This window comes from Lynx canadensis, chromosome F1 (assembly GCF_007474595.2).
Source record: "Lynx canadensis isolate LIC74 chromosome F1, mLynCan4.pri.v2, whole genome shotgun sequence".
Taxonomy (NCBI): Eukaryota; Metazoa; Chordata; class Mammalia; order Carnivora; family Felidae; genus Lynx; species Lynx canadensis.
In genome coordinates this window covers 12,247,624-12,268,156 of record NC_044319.2, presented here as the reverse complement: position 1 = coordinate 12,268,156, position 20,533 = coordinate 12,247,624, and the positions used below count along the sequence as shown (strand labels likewise).

Here is a 20,533-nt window from a genome sequence, read left to right as displayed (position 1 = left end):
TCACCCATTTAGCCCCTCCCCCCACCCAACACCCTGGCAGCAACTGTTTGTTCTCTGTATTGAAGAGTCTCTAATGGTTTGTCTCCCTTTCTGTTTTTATCTTATTTTTCCTTCCCTTCCCTTCCCTATGTTCATCTGTTTTATTTCTTAAATTCCACGAGTGGAATCATATGATATTTGCCTTTCTCGACTTATTTCACTTAGCATACTTTAGTTCCAAAAAGATTTCATTCTTTTGATCGCTGAGTAATATTCCGTTGTATATATTTACTACACCTTCTTTATCCATTCATCAGTCGATAGACATTTAAGACTCTTCCCATACTTTGGCCATTGTCGATAGCGCTGCTGTAAACATGGAGGTGCATGTGCCCCTTTGAGTCAGCATTTTTGTGTCTTTTGGATAAATAACCTAGTAGTGCAGGTGCTGGATTGTAGGGTGGTTCTATCTTCAGCTTTTTGAGGCACCTCCACACTGTTTTCCAGAGCACTGCACCAGTTTGCATTCCCACTAGCGGTGCAAGAGGGCTTCTGACGGGGGAGGTGGTATCTCCTTGTGGTTCCAGGAGGGTTTTTAAAGCAACGCTGGCTTCCTGAGGTTTTGATAGGTCCAACTCTTCTTGGTGCTGATGAAATAAATCATTGTCAGCCAGGAACTCGAAGAGGGTGACGAAGCTCCTCCCTCACTGACTAGGATATGTTTGGAGCACGTTGAGTGAATGGAGTCTGTGTGGTACCAGGTAGTTTTGTTTTGTTTTTTGTTTTCAAGCAGAGTACACCAAACAGCAAATGAGAGATTTATTTGTATTTCATACCAGAGGAATCTGTAGGGGAGGAAGGGTTTTGGGATGCAGTTTTGGGATAAGGCTGGGGGCATCAGTCTCTGAGGGCAGCTTTGTTGCATGTTGAGTCCTCACTCCAATCTGTTTTATTTATTGGATGCAGTTTCCTAATTGTGGACTTTCTATAAACTGTTGACCTATAATCTTAGTAAGAAACCAAAAATGCACCAAAGTAGAACAGATGAATTTTTTTTTTAACGTTTTACTTATTTTTGAGACAGGGAGAGAGCATGAACAGGGGAGGGTCAGAGAGAGGGAGACACAGAATCCGAACCAGGCTCCAGGCTCTGAGCTGTCAGCCCAGAGCCCGACACGGGGCTAGAACTCACAGACCATGAGATCATGACCTGAGCCGAAGTCGGCCGCTTAACCGACTGAGCCACCCAGGTGCCCCGGGATGAATTTTTATTAAAATAGATTTTTCTAAAGACTTTCAGTGACTTAGCTAAGCTCTTCATCCAAGATGGCTGCCGAGCCCTGGTGACTGCCTGCATTTCATTTTTTGACGCATTTCAAGGTTATAGTTAAGAGTGGACCTTCTTCTGAACAACATGGGGGAATGCTGGGGAGGAGCATGTCCATAGGAGGGTACCCTTGGACTTTTTTTTTCCTCCTTCTGCTCCCTTGCAGTTTACCTATATGGTCAGACTTAAGAATATGGGATAATAGTGAGATTTATGAAAAGGGAAGAGAATTGGAGAAGGGAACATTGGTAAGAGACACTGGTAGGCCCTCGCAGGGAGGATGGTAGCAGAAGCAAGCAAGAAGGTGCTGGGCTTGTAGAGGTCAGACCCTGCAGGGCCCGGCAGGCCTCACTGTGATGACTTACCCCAGGCCCTTCCAGGAAGAGGAGGTACTAAGCCAAAAATTTTGCTGGAAACTTTTTGACCAATGTCCACTGTGGAGTATGAACTTTTAGGTAAACTGTTAAAGACAGCATTTTCTGGAAACAATTTTTTCCCCCAATTGGAAGTTAAATGTCTATAGCATAAAATTTACCAATTTTAACTGTATAGTTTTGTAGCATTAAGTACATTCACACTGGCGTTCTTGTACTCTCGGACTTTTATTCTTAGTAGAATCAATTATGGTTTTAAATCACCAAAGTGTTCAAGAGCCGTTAACTCTTATAAGCAAGTATCCTAAAGGTTCTGTCTAATCCAGCTTCTCAGCTAGCTCTTGAATCCTTTCGAGTCCCTTACCGCCACTTAGACACTCAGCCCATCCGTAAACAACCGGAGGACAGGCGTCCATATTCCGTAACACGTGTTTCTTCAGATATTTGAAGATGCTCTCTTCCTGCAACTTCTCTTTTGTCTGTGTTAAATACACCCATTTCTCTTAACTGTTGCCCACCTACCCTGTTAGAACAAGAAGCAATTTCTTAGCCCTTTTACTTTGGGGAGTTTTTATGTATCTTTATACTGTCCCGTGTATGTCGTCATCTGTAGCCGGCAGGCTCAGATGCGCCAATCTTGGAGAACCCCTCCTCTGGGGTTTTTCTGGCAGCACGCCCAGCAGCAAGAAGCATGTGCAGAGCGATTGTTCCAGTACTCTTACACAGACAGGGAGAAATACTCCATTTATGCAGCTTTTCCACTGTTTGGATGAATGTTTTCCTGAGTATTAAGTTTTAAATTCTGAAAATTAAGGGCACCTTGGGGATACTGAGGCTGATTTCTCTTATCACTTCGGACTTTGTAGTCAGCTGGGGTCTCATCTGCTTTTCCTGGACTACAGGGTACCTACCGACCATTTCTTCGTGACTGGTGACGAGAGCTGGTGACGGGTCTTTGGTGCAGCATTCTCCAAATTGGGTCGGAGGAGGACAGTTTTGTTAGATGGCAGTAGGTTTTCTGTGAGACAGAGTGGCGTGGTTACGTTTGGGAAAGCGTTAGGAGTAGCGTCCGGCCGCGTTGCACCAGACTCCACGGCCTTGCCCATGTTTGAGAAATCTCTTTAAAATGAGGGTATGTCTGGTTGAGCACATGACACTTTTTGGGGGTGACACTGCCTGGCTTAGAACCTTTCTCTGTTTATAGACAGTTACGCAGTTACACCAACAAACGTTGAACATCTGGGAAAGGATCGGACGCTCCGCCTGCTGCTTCGTGTGCTTCCCTCAGAGTTCGGGTTAAGCATTTGAGTAACTTAGTTCTGTTACGTTCTGTGGGGATTCTCTTTCGTAGCTACAGTTTAGTAGCCTGGATATTTCTATGAAATGAGAGCCAGACCTTGTGTGCGTGTTAACCTTTTCCTAAATATATGGCTTGCTCTTAACATTTTATGAGGGTAACTTTTGTACTTATCCCCACAGGTGATCAATATTCTCAGCCTATCAAATTCCCCATGAACGGACTCTCCGATGTGAAAAGTACCTCAGGAGACCGTGAAAACTTCCCATCAAGTTCTAAGAAGTCTGAGGAGTGGCCCGACTGGAGCGAGCCGGAGGAGCCTGAAAACAAAGCTGTCAGCATACAGATTGGTCCCACGGAACCCCGCGATGCCCCCACATCCCCGCTCCCTAACTTGAACACGGAGGAGGCGTCATGGGATGACTTTGAGCCCAGCAGCTTAGACAGTGAAACAAACGCAGGAGGAGTCCCCGTTGTGAGACCTGGGGCCGCAGGGGGACCTGAGCCCATTCCTGCCTTGTTTTCACTCACTGAAGAGCCCAAGCCTTCGAAACCCGGCCTGTGCCAGAAGGCCGGTCTTGCGCCAAGCAGGGATGACCCAGGCCACACCGAGCCCCCAAAAGTGTCACCAGAAGGACGCCTTAAGGTTCCATCTGAACTGGGTTTAGGAGAGGAGTTCACCATTCAAGTGAAAAAGAAGCCAGTACGAGATCCAGAGTTGGACTGGTTTGCAGATATGATCCCAGAAATTAAGCCTCCGGCTGCTATTCTCATTTTGCCTGAACTGAGGACAGAAATGATGGTTTCCGGCAAGGATGACGTCCCACCAGTGATGCAGTTTTCCTCGAAATTCGCTGCAGCAGACCTTACCGAGGTGAGGATTGGTAAATCGCGTCGCTAGCGTCAGGGCGTCCTCGTCCGTGCCGGTTGCCCGGTCTCGTTTGTCACGCCTGCCGTTTTCCCAGGGAGGGAAGCGACTGATGCGCTCAGCTGTTTAAAATGAGGATACGGGCAGTTCCTGTACCCGAGGGCTTTCCTTCCCCAGAAGGATGTAGCGTGCTCAGCAAAGTGTTTAACTGGCCACTGGTTATGACCAGGATAATCTCTTTATGGGGAGAGGGATTAAGCCAAGAATAGGGTGTCTTCAGATTGATTTTGGATTGATACGGTCCTCGGGAGGTTATCTTACAAAGCTGTGGCTTTATGATTCTGGAACCAAAGCGATCCTCCCCTCAGCTTCCTGTTCACGGGAGGGAGGGAGTGTACTGAGCACGAGGAAGTCTGTTCTGGCGTCGAAAGGCAAGCGTTAGGCTCCTTTCGATTCGGAAATGACTGGTTTCAGCAGGCTGCCCTTGGTTTGCTTTATCTTGCTGCAGGGAGAGTCCGAAGGCTGGGGAGACGAAGGGGAGCTGAACTGGGAAGATCACAACTGGTGACAACGGGCGGAACTTTAGGGCAAAGGATTTCTTTAAAAAATCCAACTAATACCTCAAAAGCGGGCTCTGCAGACCGGAAAACCCAGAAGCACCGTTTTCCCTGCCTGTGCCAACTGAAGCGTGAGCCCCCGAGTGGCGGCGGGCGCCCCGGCACCGGTCCTGTGGAGGGGCCTGAGCGCGTCTGCCTGAGGCCAGTTTCTGTGAAGGGCAAGCAGCCGTGGAAAGGTTGAATTTACTGCTTGTTTTCCAGGACAATTCCAGAGGTAAAGAAAATAAATACAAAAATTCAAGCTGATTAGCTTAATTCTGTGCCATTTCTTTAACAGAAGAGTAAGCTTTACTACGAGATACAACTTACTGAAAAAGTTTTAGCTATAAAGTATATAAATGATTTTAGATTGCTGAGGTTTCCCTAGGCAGCTTATTTATTTGTTTACAGATGTACGAGTGAGGGGCCCTGTGGGGACCTGGGCAGTTCCTGACTGTTCCACATGTATCACGTTGTACCAAAGCTCTTCATGAGAAACCTCCCCCCTCGACCTGTTCTCTAAATAAATGTCCAATAAAGACTATTTTCGCTAGATTCAACTTTACAAAAGTTGTTTTATATGTGCTAGAAAACGCATAGTTCCATCAGTGCATTCATTTACAAAACACAGAGCAGGCTGACAAAGACGATTCTGGGGTGGGGGTTGGTCCAGTCCGTTCAGGGGCCACCTGAGAGTACAAGTCGTTTTAGCCTATCCATCCTTTCTTGGAGCATCTCCAGTTTCACTACAAGCCAGTCTGGAGCAGGAGACTTCTGGAGTAATAGTTCCACCGCCTCCAAGGCCACGGACGCCGCCTGTAGTGCTGACCCGCACTCTTCTTCCGCAGGGAGCTCACGACGGGCTCTTTTTGCGCAAGGCTGGCAAATGAGAATTTGCTGCGATAAGTAATGCCACGATACCCATCTCAAAGATGATAAAGAACTTTCTTTCTGGAGTTCTGAAACTGTGAAGTTTTATGTGCTAATTTTATTTAGTCACTGGTTCACCAGGGGAGGAGGGAACCACCACCCCCTGCAAGCACCTAGAAAACTCTGGGAAGGCATTTCTGGTTAGTTCCACTAACATTAGGGCCCAAGGAAAGTAAGAGAAACGCCTGCCTCATCCAGTCATTTCCAGTGAGTTTCTTTGGGATTATCTTGCAATCTGTCCTGACAAAAAAGCCCCAAGTATGAATTTTCTAAATGGTTCCAGTTTACTTTTTAATGCTAAGTTTATAAATGAGGAGAGCTGTGGTCTTTCGGAAACTTTTACGGCCAATTCCAGAAACTGTCAGGCTTTTAGCATCACCGCACTGGGGTGGGAACTGGGGCTGAGCCACCTTTTGTGATCACGGCCTTCCTAAGGAAGGTCATAATAAATTCGAGAGAGAAAAAAAAAAACATGCACAAGCAGGGGAAGGGCAGAGAGAGAATCCCAAGCAGACTCTGTAAGTCAGTGCAGAGCCCAATGTGGGGCTTGAACTCACAAACCATGAGGTCGTGACCTGAGCCAAAACCAAGATTCGGACATCCAACTGAGTCATCCAGGGCCCCATGGTCATAATAAATTCTTGGGGGCTTATTTACACTGATATGTAACTTTCAGGCTTGAAATCTGTAAAACTAAGTCTTTCCTGAAAACTAGTTATAAACAGACTTTTCTTTTTACAAAAGTTACAACTAAACTCACCAGAATATCGTTCATTTGGACTGCGATTCTATATACGTGTGTATATCAGTGCTCAAAACAATATTCTGAATATCCTTAGGGGTATCAGATTTCTGCCTTTTAATAGGTAGATGTGATTTCTAGACACTGCCCAGAATTATCCGGCTGGGTTGATGAATGAAGCAAGGGATCAGCCTAAGCATTTTGGAAGGTGAGTTCATTGGTTTTCCGTGGTTCAGAAACTGCTGTTTGTCACTTCACTGATAACAAATACAGAACTTTCCCAAAAGTTACTACAAACAATTGAAAGTCCTGTTGAAAGAGTAGGGATAGTATGATGTTAAAACTTATTTGCAAGGGTGCCTGGGAGGCTCAATTTGGTTATATGTCCGACTCTTGGTTTCGGCTCAGGTCATGATCTCACAGTTCGTGGGTTCAAACCCCACACCAGGCTCTGTGCTGACAGTGTGGAGCCTGCTAGGAAAGAAGAAATGTGATTTTTAAAAGAGCAGCTATGGGGCACCTGGGTGGCGCAGTCGGTTAAGCGTCCGACTTCAGCCAGGTCACGATCTCGCGGTCCGTGAGTTCGAGCCCCGCGTCGGGCTCTGGGCTGATGGCTCGGAGCCTGGAGCCTGTTTCCGATTCTGTGTCTCCCTCTCTCTCTGCCCCTCCCCCGTTCATGCTCTGTCTCTCTCTGTCCCAAAAATAAATAAATGTTGAAAAAAAAAATATTTAAATAAATAAAAAAAAAGAGCAGCTACTGTAAAACAGAATTTTACGTTTCTAGATCTATTTGATTATATTTTAAAAATATTTTTGAGAGAGAGAGAGAGAGAGAGAGAGAGCGCTTGAGAGGGAGAGGGACAGAGAGAGAGAGGGAGACATAGGATCTAAAGCAGTCTCCAGGCTCTGAGCTGTCAGCACAGAGCCAATGGGGGCTCAAACCCACAAACTGTGAGATCATGACTTGAGCCAAAGTTGGTCGCTTAACCGACTAAGCCACCCAGGTGCCCCGATGTGATATTTTGATATTCAATAGGAGGCCAGGAACCATCCTGGTTTTTTTTTCACTTTTATCAGTAAGAAGGGCAGAATTTCTCTTAAAGCTTGACCCATACTATAAAGTCCATACCTGTAAAGATGACCACTTTGCTTCTTCTACAGCGACGTTAGCAAAGCGTTCCCAGAAAATGGCTTTTTCCTGTTTCACACGTTCCACCCTGGCAGCCGCGGTTTCATCTACAAACCCAGTCTGCCACAAATCGTGAAAAATCAAGTAAACACCAAGCATTCTCTAACAGAAAATGCTGTGATATTCAGAAAATGAGAAGACGCCGTGCATGTGTGTGTAAGCACCCAGTATTAAACTATTCTGGCTTAGCCTGTGAGCTAGGCAGGTTTTGGAAGGTGGACTCATCTGTAAATGCACCATCTTCGTGTGATTTGGATAAAATCACTCTCCAGTGTTCTCCTTCCCTACAGAAAAGCCGAAGTGTCTTCTTTCCAGGAAAAACTGATAGTCTGCGAACCTTCATTGTACAGGGTGAGAAACTGGTAAAAACAACATGTACGCACATACTTCACCAGCTGATGTGTGAGGTATACGTGCGTATAAACAGCCACATGGCCCAGTTTAATAATGGGCGTGGTACAACAAAAAATCAGTAGTTGAGCATAATGCACTTTCTCTGGTCTTCTAAATCTGTGGCTTAATGTTCTGCTGGTGTTGTAATTAGCCCCTTATGCCCCAGAACTGCCCCCATAGAAGTTCCAAGGTGTGCACAGACATGGGAGCCAAATGACTCAACAGTTGGGTTCTAACTATTAAAAACAGCTTTAGAAATGTCACAGTTTGGAAAACTAGGTCTTTGTTGACGCAGGAAAGCCGTGTAAAATTCTATGTAAATGAGAGGAGTAAACGCGGCCTCTCAGGCCCCCCGTTCTCCATGCGAATCTAGGAGGGTAACGTTCGGGGTCCCTCGGTCCTCTCACTGCCTGAACTCACAGCGACTCCGCCCGGTCTCTGACCTGTCATCTGGCCCCGGCTGTTTAACTTGTGTCACCCGTGTGCTGAGCACTATGAACAATTTAAGAAGATACTTAAGTCGGTTACAATCATACAATTTTAAAAAATGACGAAATACGTGATCCCACTATTTTGATCTACATAAATAAATACCTTCTCCAGAAAGGATACAACTTTGTTCTTGGTTTCTTCGGAACTGAGACACTGTGGGACTATCTCTTCATGATTTGTTCCCTATCAAAAGATTGATAAACGAGGTCGATTTTAATATATTTCAACAACTTGCGAAGACAAATACATGAGTTTTAAGAGCAACTTAAGAATGCATTTTAAAAGAAAACTATCCGAGGACACTCAGAAGACCATCAGCTCACAGTCCCTTCAGGGCGCCTCAGGACAACGCAGCGTTCTGCACGGGCACGGCACTGTGAGCTTTAGTCACCTCTGCCCGGTCTCTGGGCCCCTTATGAGCACAGGCGTGACTGCACAGCGACAGGCAAGAAGGCTCACCTTCTCCATGGACCTGAGCTCGCGGGGCTCTGTGTTTATCTCCCTAACTCCTACGATAGTTTGAGTTGAAACGTGTTACTCATTTCAAACTCAAAAATACTGTCTGGAAGACAGTGTCCGAGTTAGTAGGCCTGGTCTGAATGCTCGGTTCTGGTTGTTACCACCCTTGACCTTAGGAAAGTCCCTTCATTTCTCTATGCTTCATTTTTAGATCCTGTAAAATAGATCGTTAGCAATACTTCCTCCAGCAGAAAATTTTAATGACCAAGATCAAAAGTAGCTCAATAAATGTTTCTAGAACATTTTAGAATATTGCAAATATTAAACTGTTTTGGAGGTCACTATGATAGGTTGGTCTTATAATTACCTGGGCAAACTGAGTAAACGCCTCTAACGTATGTTGTTCTAGTATCCAGTTCCTGTCAGCTAACAGTAAGGCAAAAATAGAAGATAGGTTGGGCAGAATTTTGTCCTACAAAGAGAACCAAACCTTATTAGAGGAAAATCTCAGTAGAGTACATTCACTCTTTTTTATTTATTTTGAGAGAGAGCACGAGTGAGCAGGGGAGGGGTAGAAGGGAGGGGAGAGAGAGAATCCCAAGCAGGCTCCACGCTGTCAGCAGGAAGCCCGATGAACCGTGAGATCATGACCTGAGCCAAAATCAAGAGTCAGACACTTAACCAACTGCACCATCCAGGTCCTCCAATATTCACTATTCTTAATGTCAGGTTTCCTTAATTCTGTCCCCGTGAGCACATACTAATCCACGTTAGGTCATGTCACTCCTTTGTTCAAATGCTTCCAACAGCTTCTCATTTCCTTCGGAGTAAAGGCTGAAGTCCTTACAATGGCCCGGAAAGCCCCACTACCGGTGTGTTAGCTCTATTGGCTTCCCTCCCTGTATCAGACACGCTCTCAAGAGGGATCAGGCTTACGATTTCCCCCGAGTGCAGGACGCTTCCTCCAGATACCCGCCTGGCTTGCTCTCTCAGCTTCAGGATTTTACAGCTCACCTTGGTGAGGACGCCACTGCCAATAACCCGTTTAAAACTGTACCACATACACATTCTCTCTTTCCCACCCTTGCTTTCTTTCTCTCCAGAGCACATACGATATTTCATATGCTACGTCACTCCTTCTTAGTTGCCTTCTGACAGGCTGAGGGTGGATATTTATTAGTTTGTTCATTAATGAATCCCCAGTGATTAAAACAGCACCTGACACACAGCAAAAACTCAGCAATATTTTTCTTGAATAAAATGTCATCTCCTGGCTTTAAAGGCTCTTATACGCTGATGAATCCACCAAATTTTTCAGGCCTTTGCTCCGGGGAATATATAATTTCTGCTAATAAACCATTTGTTCCACAGCATCTGGGCCCATCAGGGTGCATACCTATTCATGAATGAGACAGTATTTTGGAATTTATCTTATGCTAAAAAGACAGCTCGAATGCAAACATCTTTGGATACTTCTAAAAGAGGCTGTCAACATCTACCTCTCTCTCATGAAACATAACCTTGTGTGGTGAAAACAGTATGATACCATTTACTTGTGAGCAAATAAGAGCCCTTTAGAAACTAGCCAGTTAAATGTTTCTATTGCAAAGATTTTAATATCTACTGAGATAACATCCATCATATTTTTGCTCCAATTACATGACAAGGTTGTCATCACCCACGGACGTGAAAAAAGCCAACTATCTAGACTGACCACAGTAATAAGGAAGGCAAAATTCAGTTCAGGAGGTTGTATCTGGAAATTAAGTAGTATATTGTCAGACCCCTGCAGTATAATTTATAAGTAAATATCCATTTGCCAATTATATATACTTTGCAACATTTTCAAAAACATTGTCTTAACAAACAAGTTCTTTTTCATGGATATAAAACCAAGAGTATATACAGTTTGATAAATTACCCAATTTCCTCATTATATACTATTCCCTAGAAGACAAATGTCTGCCTTCCTCAGAGACATTGTGTACTAAAGGCCAACTGGAATGAGACTCTCAGGCTACTGCCAACTCTAAATTATCTGTATGTCAAAATGTATTTTTCTAAAAAGAAAAAAACTTACAATGAGTTCTATTTTGACAAAGTCATCCTCTCTTCACAAAATACATCCCCCCCCCAACTTTCATTGTCAACAATCCACAGAATTTCAGACAGAAATCAGAAGCCTGAAAATTTTACTAATTCTTACAGAGATTTTGTTAACAAAAGAATTAAAGGAATTTGGGGAACAAAAGCATGAAGAATATTACCTGGATAGCTTGAGGTATAAAAAAATTTCCCAGAGAAGATACAAAATCAAGCACTGCCAAACAAACATGGTCAGGAGGCTCTAATTTAAGCAGTGAGGTCTGCAAAGTTACTACCTAAAGTGGCAAAGACCAAAGAACAGTTAGAAATGAAAACAAGTATTTTGTAGAGACCTAATGAGTAAGATTTTGATGGATGTGTGGAAGGGAAAACACAACAAAACCCAAAACAGCTGAACACTCAACAAAGCCTACACTTCACAAGTGGAATTTGAAGAAAAACAAATGCCTGACCTAATTATTACAGTATTCATCCTCCCACTTGCTGTTAAAAATAAAAAAGTATCTTCCTGAAAAATTACATACCAGTGCTCTCCTTTCAAATCCTTAATAGTTGTTCTGTATTATAAATTATAGTGACGGAAATTCATTATTTAAAGCAGGGATCGGCAAACTTTCTATGAAGGGCCAGGTGGTAAATACTTTAGGCTTTGTAGGTAGTATGTTCCCTGCTGCATACTCTTTTTTTTGTTTGTTTTTTTAGTTTTTATTTTACAAACCTTTAAAAATGTAAAAATCATCCTTAGCTCTTGTCCTATAAACAGGAAGGGAGAACCTAGCCAGGAAGCCATAGTTTGCCAATCCCTGGTTTATTTTTATTTTTTTTTTTTTTAATTTTTTTTTTCAACATTTATTTATTTTGGGGGCCAATCCCTGGTTTAAAGGAACACAGAGATAAAGTCTCCTATAAAAGAAGCAACACCTAAATGAACAATTTACTTATGCTGAAATTTTAGAACTTTAGTTATGTGGGTTTTTTAAAGGTAGACACAATTCTATCAAAATTATCCATATTTGATTTTTCAAAAAAGATTAGAAACTTCAGAATCCACAAAGTCTGAGTCAATGATTCTACTGTATTCTCATTCTCTGTAATTTAGTTAATCCATGTTATGCATATAGAATTTGTAATTTACTTACTATAATACATATATACATATATTTAATATAATACATATACATATGTACATATATACACATATACATACACATATACATATGCATATATAAATATGTAATTTTTTTATAAATATGTAATTTAAAACTGCACCTCATTAGTATGTATTTGTTAATGCCAAGTTGTGAATGTGCACAACCACTAACCAAGCTACTAAAAAACAAAGTGTTAGTAGTTCTGCTTTCCAGCATATATGGTCCTGTGATAAGGTATTATTCCTTCCATCCTCCTCCAAGGAATGATTAGTTTGACCTCATAACTGTTTATTTCTTAATGTGCCTGTAAGCTTAAGCCAACTCTCGATTTGGGGGATCAGTTCTGTCCAAGATGGACTAATTCCAAAGCCTCCGAATCATTTCAGAGAAGACGGAGGCCTTTTGCCGTCTCCTCTCTGTATCGGCTTAGAAACGCCAAAGGCAGGCAGTGACTAGGCAGCATCAAAAGGATCCCCCCGACAGTGACCTCGTCCTGCCTGCTCCAGCCATGCAGGCTGGGGGCCAGAGAGAAAATTCAGTAGTCCTTTACGTCAGAATCATGCTTTCAAAGAGACCGTGAAGATGGTCCCTAAGTCCACATTGCTTATATTCTGCACTCCCACAGCTGCTGAAATACATTTGAGCACGGTATGCATGCAAAGTTCACACATGAGCTATGACTCCTGGCCTCAGAGATGTTCTGGGGCAGTTAAAGCTTGGACTATTTGGCATCAGGGAGATAGGGAAGAACAGATATGGGCTGAACCAACAGCCTGTATCCTAACCATACTCTACTGGATGAGTGAAAGAAATGAGGGGACCGCCCTAAGATAAAGCAAACCTGTGATGTCTACATTCAGTCCAGCAGGAAAGGGGGAACAAGCAAACTGAGCAACAAATCGCTAAAAAGGGCTGTTTCTACAAAGCTATTTTAGGTCATACCAGTTCAATAATTTCCTCAGCAAAGTATCAACAATTTGTTCACTGTTCTTACCTGACTTATCAGATGAGGATCTAGAGTTTGAATGAAAAATCCCAACAGTGAAAGTAAAAGGCTAAGTGTCTGCTGAACATAAGGTTGACCTGTTACCTTAAATAAGAAACACAAAATAATTTTGGTGAAAATTTTCAATTACATGAAAATAGCTACCTTTTAATGAACATTTATTATACACGAGGCAATATGCTAAGTGTTTTATATTACCTCACATATACCTTATAACTCTATGAAGTAGCTCTTACTACCCTCACTTTACCAAAAAATAAGAAAAAGGGGCAGAGAGGTTAAATAATTTGCTCAAGATCACATGACCAGAAATTCCATTTCTCTTCTCTGTAACTGTGGTTTCTATCATGATATGGTAAGCTAGATCACCAGCAGAGAGATCCTCAATGAATATTTACTGAATGATTTGTGAGGATTGGGGGAAAGCACTTCCTGAAGTTAAAATACTAAAGAAGGGAAATTTAACCATACGTAAATTTTAATGATAAAACATTATCTGCAAAACCATTTCCATTATTTACCAAAAGTGTGAATGTTGCCTTCAGCTTCCAGCAGCTGGCACTACTCAAAGAAAACAAATGTCCTATTTAGATTGTTAAACTAAATGTCATTTGGAAACCACAATCATCTGTGGGACACCCATCATCCCAATTCTAGCCTGTCACCTGGCCTCTGCCATCGCTGGGGAAGAGGAACACAAAGCAGCCATAGCCATCCACTTGTCCCTGCTGCCTTTAGGCCAGGTCACTCTCCACTGCCCAAAAGATTTCATGGAAGACCCCAGAACCACAGAAACAGGCTACACTAACCCAACAGAGAAGAGAAACAATACCAAGAAGGGTTTGATTTTTTTTAATAGGGTCCAAATGGTCATGAAAATAGTTAGCTGGACTGTCAGTCACTCTACTAGGCTCTAGTTTTACTAGTGGAATCCTGTCACACTCAAAAAGAACTGGTTCAAAGAGCACAAATAGGTATTTTAAGTTCTGATTGCAAGTTCTATCAAGCACCTAAAGAAATTACATACATTTCGCTCTACAGGGAAATTTTGGTGCTATTCTTTTTTCAGTATTTTATTTGTTCTCCGGAGAAATTATCAGCTGCTTTCCTTACCAGCGTAGTGTTTAAAAATGCCCAAAGCTGACTCCCGATTTCCAGAATTGCAGTCTGCTGTGCAATATCCAAAGCTTCACTAGCAGAATTACACACAGCAAGCAAAGCAGAAAGCTGTGTGTTCTGTAAGTGGAGACAGAGGGAAAGAACTGAGGTTAGATCCCAGTCTAAAGGAGCCGAGGCCCCAGAGGTTATGGATAACTTGTAACTCTGCATAAAAACCCGTGGCCAATGTGTGTTCTAAGACCCAATGCCATCTTTTCAGCTACTTCATTAATACATTTTATTAAAAATCGTTTTCCTTATAGACAAACATCTGCTTCATTTTCTACATATTTTTTTTCCTTTTAGGTTAAAATTTAATATCAAAATGGAAGCAGCATTGTATTTTAATACAATGATACAGACTGTCCACATAATCAAGCTAATTTTATAATATTCATCAACTACAGAGTCTATTTTTTTCACATGATGCACCTAGCAATCTTTTACCATTACTAGATTTTTATTATTGCTGTTGTTTCATAATTAATCTTTAAAATTCCTCAACAACACTCTGCATTCAATAAACAAATACAATACTTGAGAAGTACACTATCTAGAACTTGAAACTAAAAACCGTCTTATCTGGATCTGCTCTTATCTATATATGGAATCTCTCTCTCTGACTGTCCAGGAGTGCAGTGGGCTGCACGTAATGATTAGTAACAATGCCTTTAACCCATCATACTTCAACAACATTTAAGTTTGAAGGATTAACACACAGCTTTTTAAGATTTACCTATTTCCTTCTACAAATAAGCATGTAAAATGACCTGCTGAAATAAAGTTTTGGTCAGGGCAAAGATATATTCAAGTTTAGAAAACAGGTGCATTATTTTGCCTACTCCAAAAAATTTTTTATCTTCAACTGCAAAAATCAGTGCACAATAAATGTAAAACCTGAACAATCTAAGTTACTCCTGTGTATTTCAAAGTTATCTCAAAATAAATGCAAACAAAAACTTATATTTCCTTTAATATGTGTATATGTTTTAAATTATCCTGATAATTTAAAAAATTATTTTTAATAAAATTTTATTAAAATTATTTTTTAATAAAATGTATTAATGAAGTAGCTGAAAAGATGGCACTGGGTCTTAGAATACAAATTTGACACAGGTTTTTATGCAGAGTTATAAGTTATTCATAACCTCTGGGGCCTCAGCTCCTTTAGACTTCATTATCATCAAGTGCCATGAATAGAACAGAGTGTCAGAACACTTACACTCAGTGTGGAGATCTAAGCCTTGAAAAAACCCTGACCTCGTAATTTAAAATTGCAAATACACCCCTAGCCCCTTGAATACCCTGTCCCCATCCCTGCTTGATTTTTCTCCACTTATCCCAAACTAATCTAAAACATTTACAAATATATTCATTACTTATTTTACTGTCCACAGCTGAGCTAGAGTACAAGTTCATGAGAACAGGAATTTTTGTTTTGTTCCCTATTCTATCCCCAATGCCTAGAACAGTGCTTGGCACACAAGAGTGTTCACAATATGTTTGCTGGATGAAATAAATGAAGGAGAAAAGGATACTCAACTGGAAAACTGAACCACATGTAGTATAGTCAATTTTTCAATTTTAAAAACTCGTGTGGTTTTTACTTCTTCTAGATGAACTTCTTTTACGTTTCATTAAGAGGGAACATAAAGCTCATAAGAACTACATAAAGACTCAGAATAGGTGTGTCTAAAATGGGGGCTGCATTTTGTCAAACAGAAGAGTCATGTCTGCCTAATCTAATGATGTGTCAGCAAAATCACTGCAAATAAAATATTTCATACTGAGTTTCATCTTGGTCCAGTGTGTCTTGAACTGCAGACCCTCAGCCCCCAATGTAATTTACATCAAGATGGAGTAAGTTTCTCACAGACCCCTTTACAATGTAGAATCTGAAAGCTTGCTAGTTTCTAACCTGAGGGAAGACTGTATCCTTCTTATTAACAACCCATCACTAGTACCTTAAGTAGTGCTCAATAAACAGTTACTAAATGAACCAAATCAATCAAAATTCTTTTCTTACCAGAGAGTCAAGCTCTCCCAAAGTACGACTATCACTTAGCCACTCCGTACACCGTGCAATGCCTACTCCAACGACCTCTTGTGTGGCTTGTTTCCTAAGCTCGGCAGGTAATGCCTGGAAGGAAATACATTGCCACAGAGACAGATTTTCTGCTTCTCTGGGGGAAAATTTCTGGATAAACTCCACCTGAAAAAAATTGAAGAGTAACAGAAGACGATCTGATGAATGGATACACAAAAGCGGAGAACTGACTCCCATGGTTTATGTTTTTAAAAAGCTTTTAACTGACAAGGACCAGACCAAGGTAAATGACACAAACATGCATTATTGTATTTGCTGTTGTTGCATTTGTTTGCAAGTGCAAAACGCAGTTTAAGTGGAACATGATATGTAGGCACTGAGAGATGTTAAAAATAATCGATTTCATTATTAGTCAGGTAGCTATTTTATCCTACCCAGTAAGTCTATTATTTTCCTAAGAACATGTGTGCTCGTGACCTTGTTAAGTCAAAAGTAATATTCCAAGGTATGCCAAAAGAGCGATTCGGCCAACCCTGGCGGCTTACTGTTATCTCAGCTGATTAGAACAAAGGACCTACAGAAAGAAGCAAAGCTCATCGGTTCGATTTTCCACTAGGCTAGTTGGCTTTGCTCTCAGAGGACACACAGAATTTGTTTCACAAACGTAAGCCACCAGTTCAGAATCATGTGGCTAGCAAATCCATTCTACCACTGAAATAATCCAAAGCCTTTGCCAAGTTAACAGAAAAACAGCACTAGTTTGTTAAAAATGAGGCATCAGCAGACTAGCTAAAAACAGAACACAAACATTAAAAAAACAAAAAGTTAGGGGCGCCTGGGTGGCGCAGTCGGTTAAGCGTCCGACTTCAGCCAGGTCACGATCTCGCGGTTCGTGAGTTCGAGCCCCGCGTCAGGCTCTGGGCTGATGGCTCGGAGCCTGGAGCCTGTTTCCGATTCTGTGTCTCCCTCTCTCTCTGTCCCTCCCCCGTTCATGCTCTGTCTCTCTCTGTCCCAAAAATAAATAAACGTTGAAAAAAAAAAAAAATTAAAAAAAAAAAATAAATAAAAAAACAAAAAGTTAAAATAATAGTTTCCAGTGGAAAAACAGCAATAATAATGGTGCACTGAATTTCTAAATTAAATATAACCTAGGAAGTATATTAATGTAATTTTTTAAGAAGAATAATTCAATTTGTAGTATCTCAAATCTACTTGATGAAAACTTCCTATATTAAAAAAAAAAAACCCTACCATGTTAAATTTGACAGAGTAATTTTCTCACATTGTGTATCATATTTATATTTGGATTTTGTTTGCAGACAATATTTAGCTGTCAAAACAAGGGAGAAATTGTGTGGCTATCTTCTGGGACAGCTGATAAAGCCAGAAAAATGGACCCTGTGATGAGCTATGTGTCTATTATAATAAGCAGCTTTACTCATGAAACCAAACTGCATCAGGAGGGCCAAGAGAAATGTGCCAACTGATAGACATCAGCTGAACATGACCTTTCTTTATAATAAAATCCAGTGACTGAATGAACTAGTTCCCTTGCCAAAATAGAAATTACAAATAATAATGCCCTGGACAACATAAAAGGGTAGGCGTTGACAAAATTTATTACATAGAAAAAGTGATTTATTTACTATTTTGAGTTTGAAAACCCCAGTCTTAATACAATTTTAAATATTCAGGGGCACTGGGGTGGCTCAGTCAGTTAACTGTCTGACTCTTGATTTCGGCTCAGGTCATGATCTTGTGGTTGTGGGTTTGAGCCCCACATTGGGCTCTGCACTGACAATGTGGAACCTGCTTGGGATTCATTCTCTCTCTCTCTCTCTCTCTCTCTCTCTCTCTCTCCCCCCCTTCTCTGCCCTTCCCCCATGCTCTCTCTCTTTCCCAAATAAATAAAACTTAAAAAATATATTTAAAACTGCCAGTGCTAACAACAGTTCATAAGGAGTGAAGTAGAACTGAATAATTTGCAGAGACTTAGGACTTCCCTTGTTAAAATTGAGAAGAGAGGAAAAATACAACAGTGGGCTTAAAATGCAAATACTGACAGTACTTTTTTTCTTTTCATAGTACTTTTTATTTTAGATAAAAATGGCAACACAACTATCAGTCTACTTAAACCAGGTATATTAAATCCTTTCCTCTCAGTAACCTTGTACTTTTGCTCGTTTCTATAAAACAGAAATATTAACAGTTACACACTGAAAGAGATAATAGGATATCAATAATTACTCTCCACATTGAAACAGAAACACATTTTAATCTCCCTATTTACTGGCAGTTCCCCCCAAATTATTGCCACACTTTTTTTTTTTTTTTTTAAGTAAAACATCACTGAACTGGGATCAACTATTTTCACTATGTTAATGCTGCACCACTAATACAAAATCTGGGTTTTTATTTCACCTTTTAAAAAGATACCATCCTGTGTGCAAACAGTAATTACTTCCAGCTTTGCTGCTGGTCTCTCCTTTTCCCCAGCGCGTGCTCTCCCCCCTTCACCCCTGTCCCAGCCGCCCTTCCTCCCCCATCCTTTAGCCTATGTCACAAATGCCTCCATCTCCAACAGCTTCCCCTATTCCCCCGTTCCCACCCATACCTCCCCACAAATGATCTTCTAAGCTATGAACACCCAACAAAACCTGATTTGTGCCAGTTTTGGTACTCCTTACGCAGCACCTTTCACCATGAGCACTTTAATAAATTTGTAGTTTCTACCAGATTCTATGTTCTTTCTGGTATCATGATATATAGCACAGTGGTTTCCAAGTTGTTTCTTTTAAACAAAGCGCTATTAAAAATTAATGAGCGAGCTTTACACACCTCAACAAGAAAAGCAGATTTCACAGCTACAGGGACAAGGAGGCAGACCGGCACCCTGCGGACAGGAAGCCCCGGGACAGCCGCCTGCAGAAGAGCTGAGAGGAGCCGGGGCCGGGGCGACACAAGCACAGCTTTTGGATGGAGTAAGATGGATCTGGCACAGATCCCGGCCCAGCCGTTTGTCATGGCGAGTTTCCCTGAGCTACTGTGTCTTCACGTGCAGAATGAACGTTAACACCACGGATTCCACCCGCAGGCTGACGCGGGAACTCCAAGAACTGAAGTGCCCAGAACGCAGCCCAGTCCATCTCAAAGAAGGCCCGTTCCCTCCCTCCTGCCTTCAGGAGGAGGGATCACGTCCTCAGGGAAAAGGAGAAAGAGCAGAGCCTGGCAGAAGAAGGAACACTTGTGAAGTGTTCCCTTCGAGCAGCTCGCGTTTCGAATCTCAAGTCTCAGATCTGTCTAGGGAAGGTTAGTACCTCAGTTTTACGATTAGCTAAATGCCACGGACTCTCAGACAAGAATTCAAATTCAGACATGTCCCTTTAAATTGAAGCACAGTAAGCTGACCAGGAAACCAGTATTTGATAACCGAGGGAAAGAGTTAAAAGTAACCTCTCAAATATTCCTAACTTCAAAATCTGATAGCCTCAATTATTTGGAAAAACTTAGACAATTGAGGAGTGTCTAAGAAGTCTCTAAACATTAACTAGAGTTTATTTACAACCACGTTTCTAGACCTCACTTAGATCATTCATCCTGAGTTGTAGTATTCTACAAGTTAAAATTTCACAACAACCCTGGGAAAAGGACAATTTTATTCCCATTTAATAAATGAGAAAACTGAGGTTAAACGGACCCTCAGGAAGGGCTTCCCAGTTCACGGGGCCCCTGTGAAGAACAGTGTCCCAGAAACCAAGAGAAAGACCCCTGAGAGGGGAATAAAAGGGATTAAAATCTGAAGGGACGTGGAGCAGACGACTCTTTGGGGGTTTTGGAAAGGAGAAGAGCAACACTTCTGTGTTTTCTAGAAGGCTAGCAGGTGGGCCTGGTGTGCTTTCGGCATCGGCACCACCTGCAAGGAAGGGGGCTAGGAGGCCAGCACGGCTCCTCTGGTGCCTGTCCAGCTTCTCTCGGGCAGGAAAGGAGAAACGGACTTGAGGCAAATACTCTATTCAGAAAGGACTCCCAATATTTACTGAGCACCCTTCTAAGCACGGCACTATGCTAAGTGTTTCGCCTGTATTACATCTGGGTCGTTACAAAATTTTTCAAAATAGTTAACACGTATCCACCATTCTATAGACAGGGAAAGAGGTTTGGAAAGGATGCTGTGCCCAAGGTCACAGTTAGACAGGATTCAAACCCCCTTCACTGACCTAGTGGTTCCCAAGCTCGTATCCATGTCAGAATCATGTAGGAATTCCAACGACAATAATAACACAAATGCCTGGGCCTCACTGTACTGCCTCCACTCTGCACCCACCCCATTCACAGGAGAAGGTCCAGGAGCCTAGATGTTTCAAAAAGCCCTAAGCAGCTCCTGAAACAGCTGCAAAGCGCTAGTCCAAGGGACTGCAC

General features: G+C 41.9%; 2 protein-coding genes across 19 annotated transcripts in view; one reads left to right on the top strand and one right to left on the bottom strand.

Moving 5' to 3' along the window:
- SCYL3 (SCY1 like pseudokinase 3) overlaps positions 1-4,996 on the top strand; it is a 42,706-nt gene extending 37,710 nt beyond the window's left edge. For all 8 annotated transcript variants that reach the window (XM_030303502.1, XM_030303500.1, XM_030303501.1 and 5 more), the window contains 2 exons: positions 3,160-3,851; positions 4,354-4,996. In XM_030303502.1, coding sequence (XP_030159362.1) covers positions 3,160-3,851; positions 4,354-4,413 — 752 coding nt within the window. In that variant the 3' untranslated portion in view covers positions 4,414-4,996. The remainder of the gene's footprint in view (positions 1-3,159; positions 3,852-4,353) is intronic.
- Positions 1,209-20,533, bottom strand: part of CF1H1orf112 (chromosome F1 C1orf112 homolog) — an 82,845-nt gene continuing 63,520 nt past the window's right edge. For 7 of the 11 annotated variants that reach the window (XM_032591757.1, XM_030303484.2, XM_030303490.2 and 4 more), the window contains 8 exons: positions 16,094-16,279; positions 14,023-14,145; positions 12,898-12,993; positions 10,914-11,027; positions 9,014-9,118; positions 8,290-8,370; positions 7,243-7,362; positions 4,997-5,320 (listed from right to left, as the gene is read on the bottom strand). In XM_032591757.1, coding sequence (XP_032447648.1) covers positions 5,120-5,320; positions 7,243-7,362; positions 8,290-8,370; positions 9,014-9,118; positions 10,914-11,027; positions 12,898-12,993; positions 14,023-14,145; positions 16,094-16,279 — 1,026 coding nt within the window. In that variant the 3' untranslated portion in view covers positions 4,997-5,119. Of the gene's footprint in view, positions 2,699-4,996; positions 5,321-7,242; positions 7,363-8,289; positions 8,371-9,013; positions 9,119-9,275; positions 10,043-10,913; positions 11,028-12,897; positions 12,994-14,022; positions 14,146-16,093; positions 16,280-20,533 lie in introns of those variants that run through there. The other 4 variants (XR_004343103.1, XM_032591758.1, XR_004343104.1 and 1 more) reach the window with 4 other exon arrangements.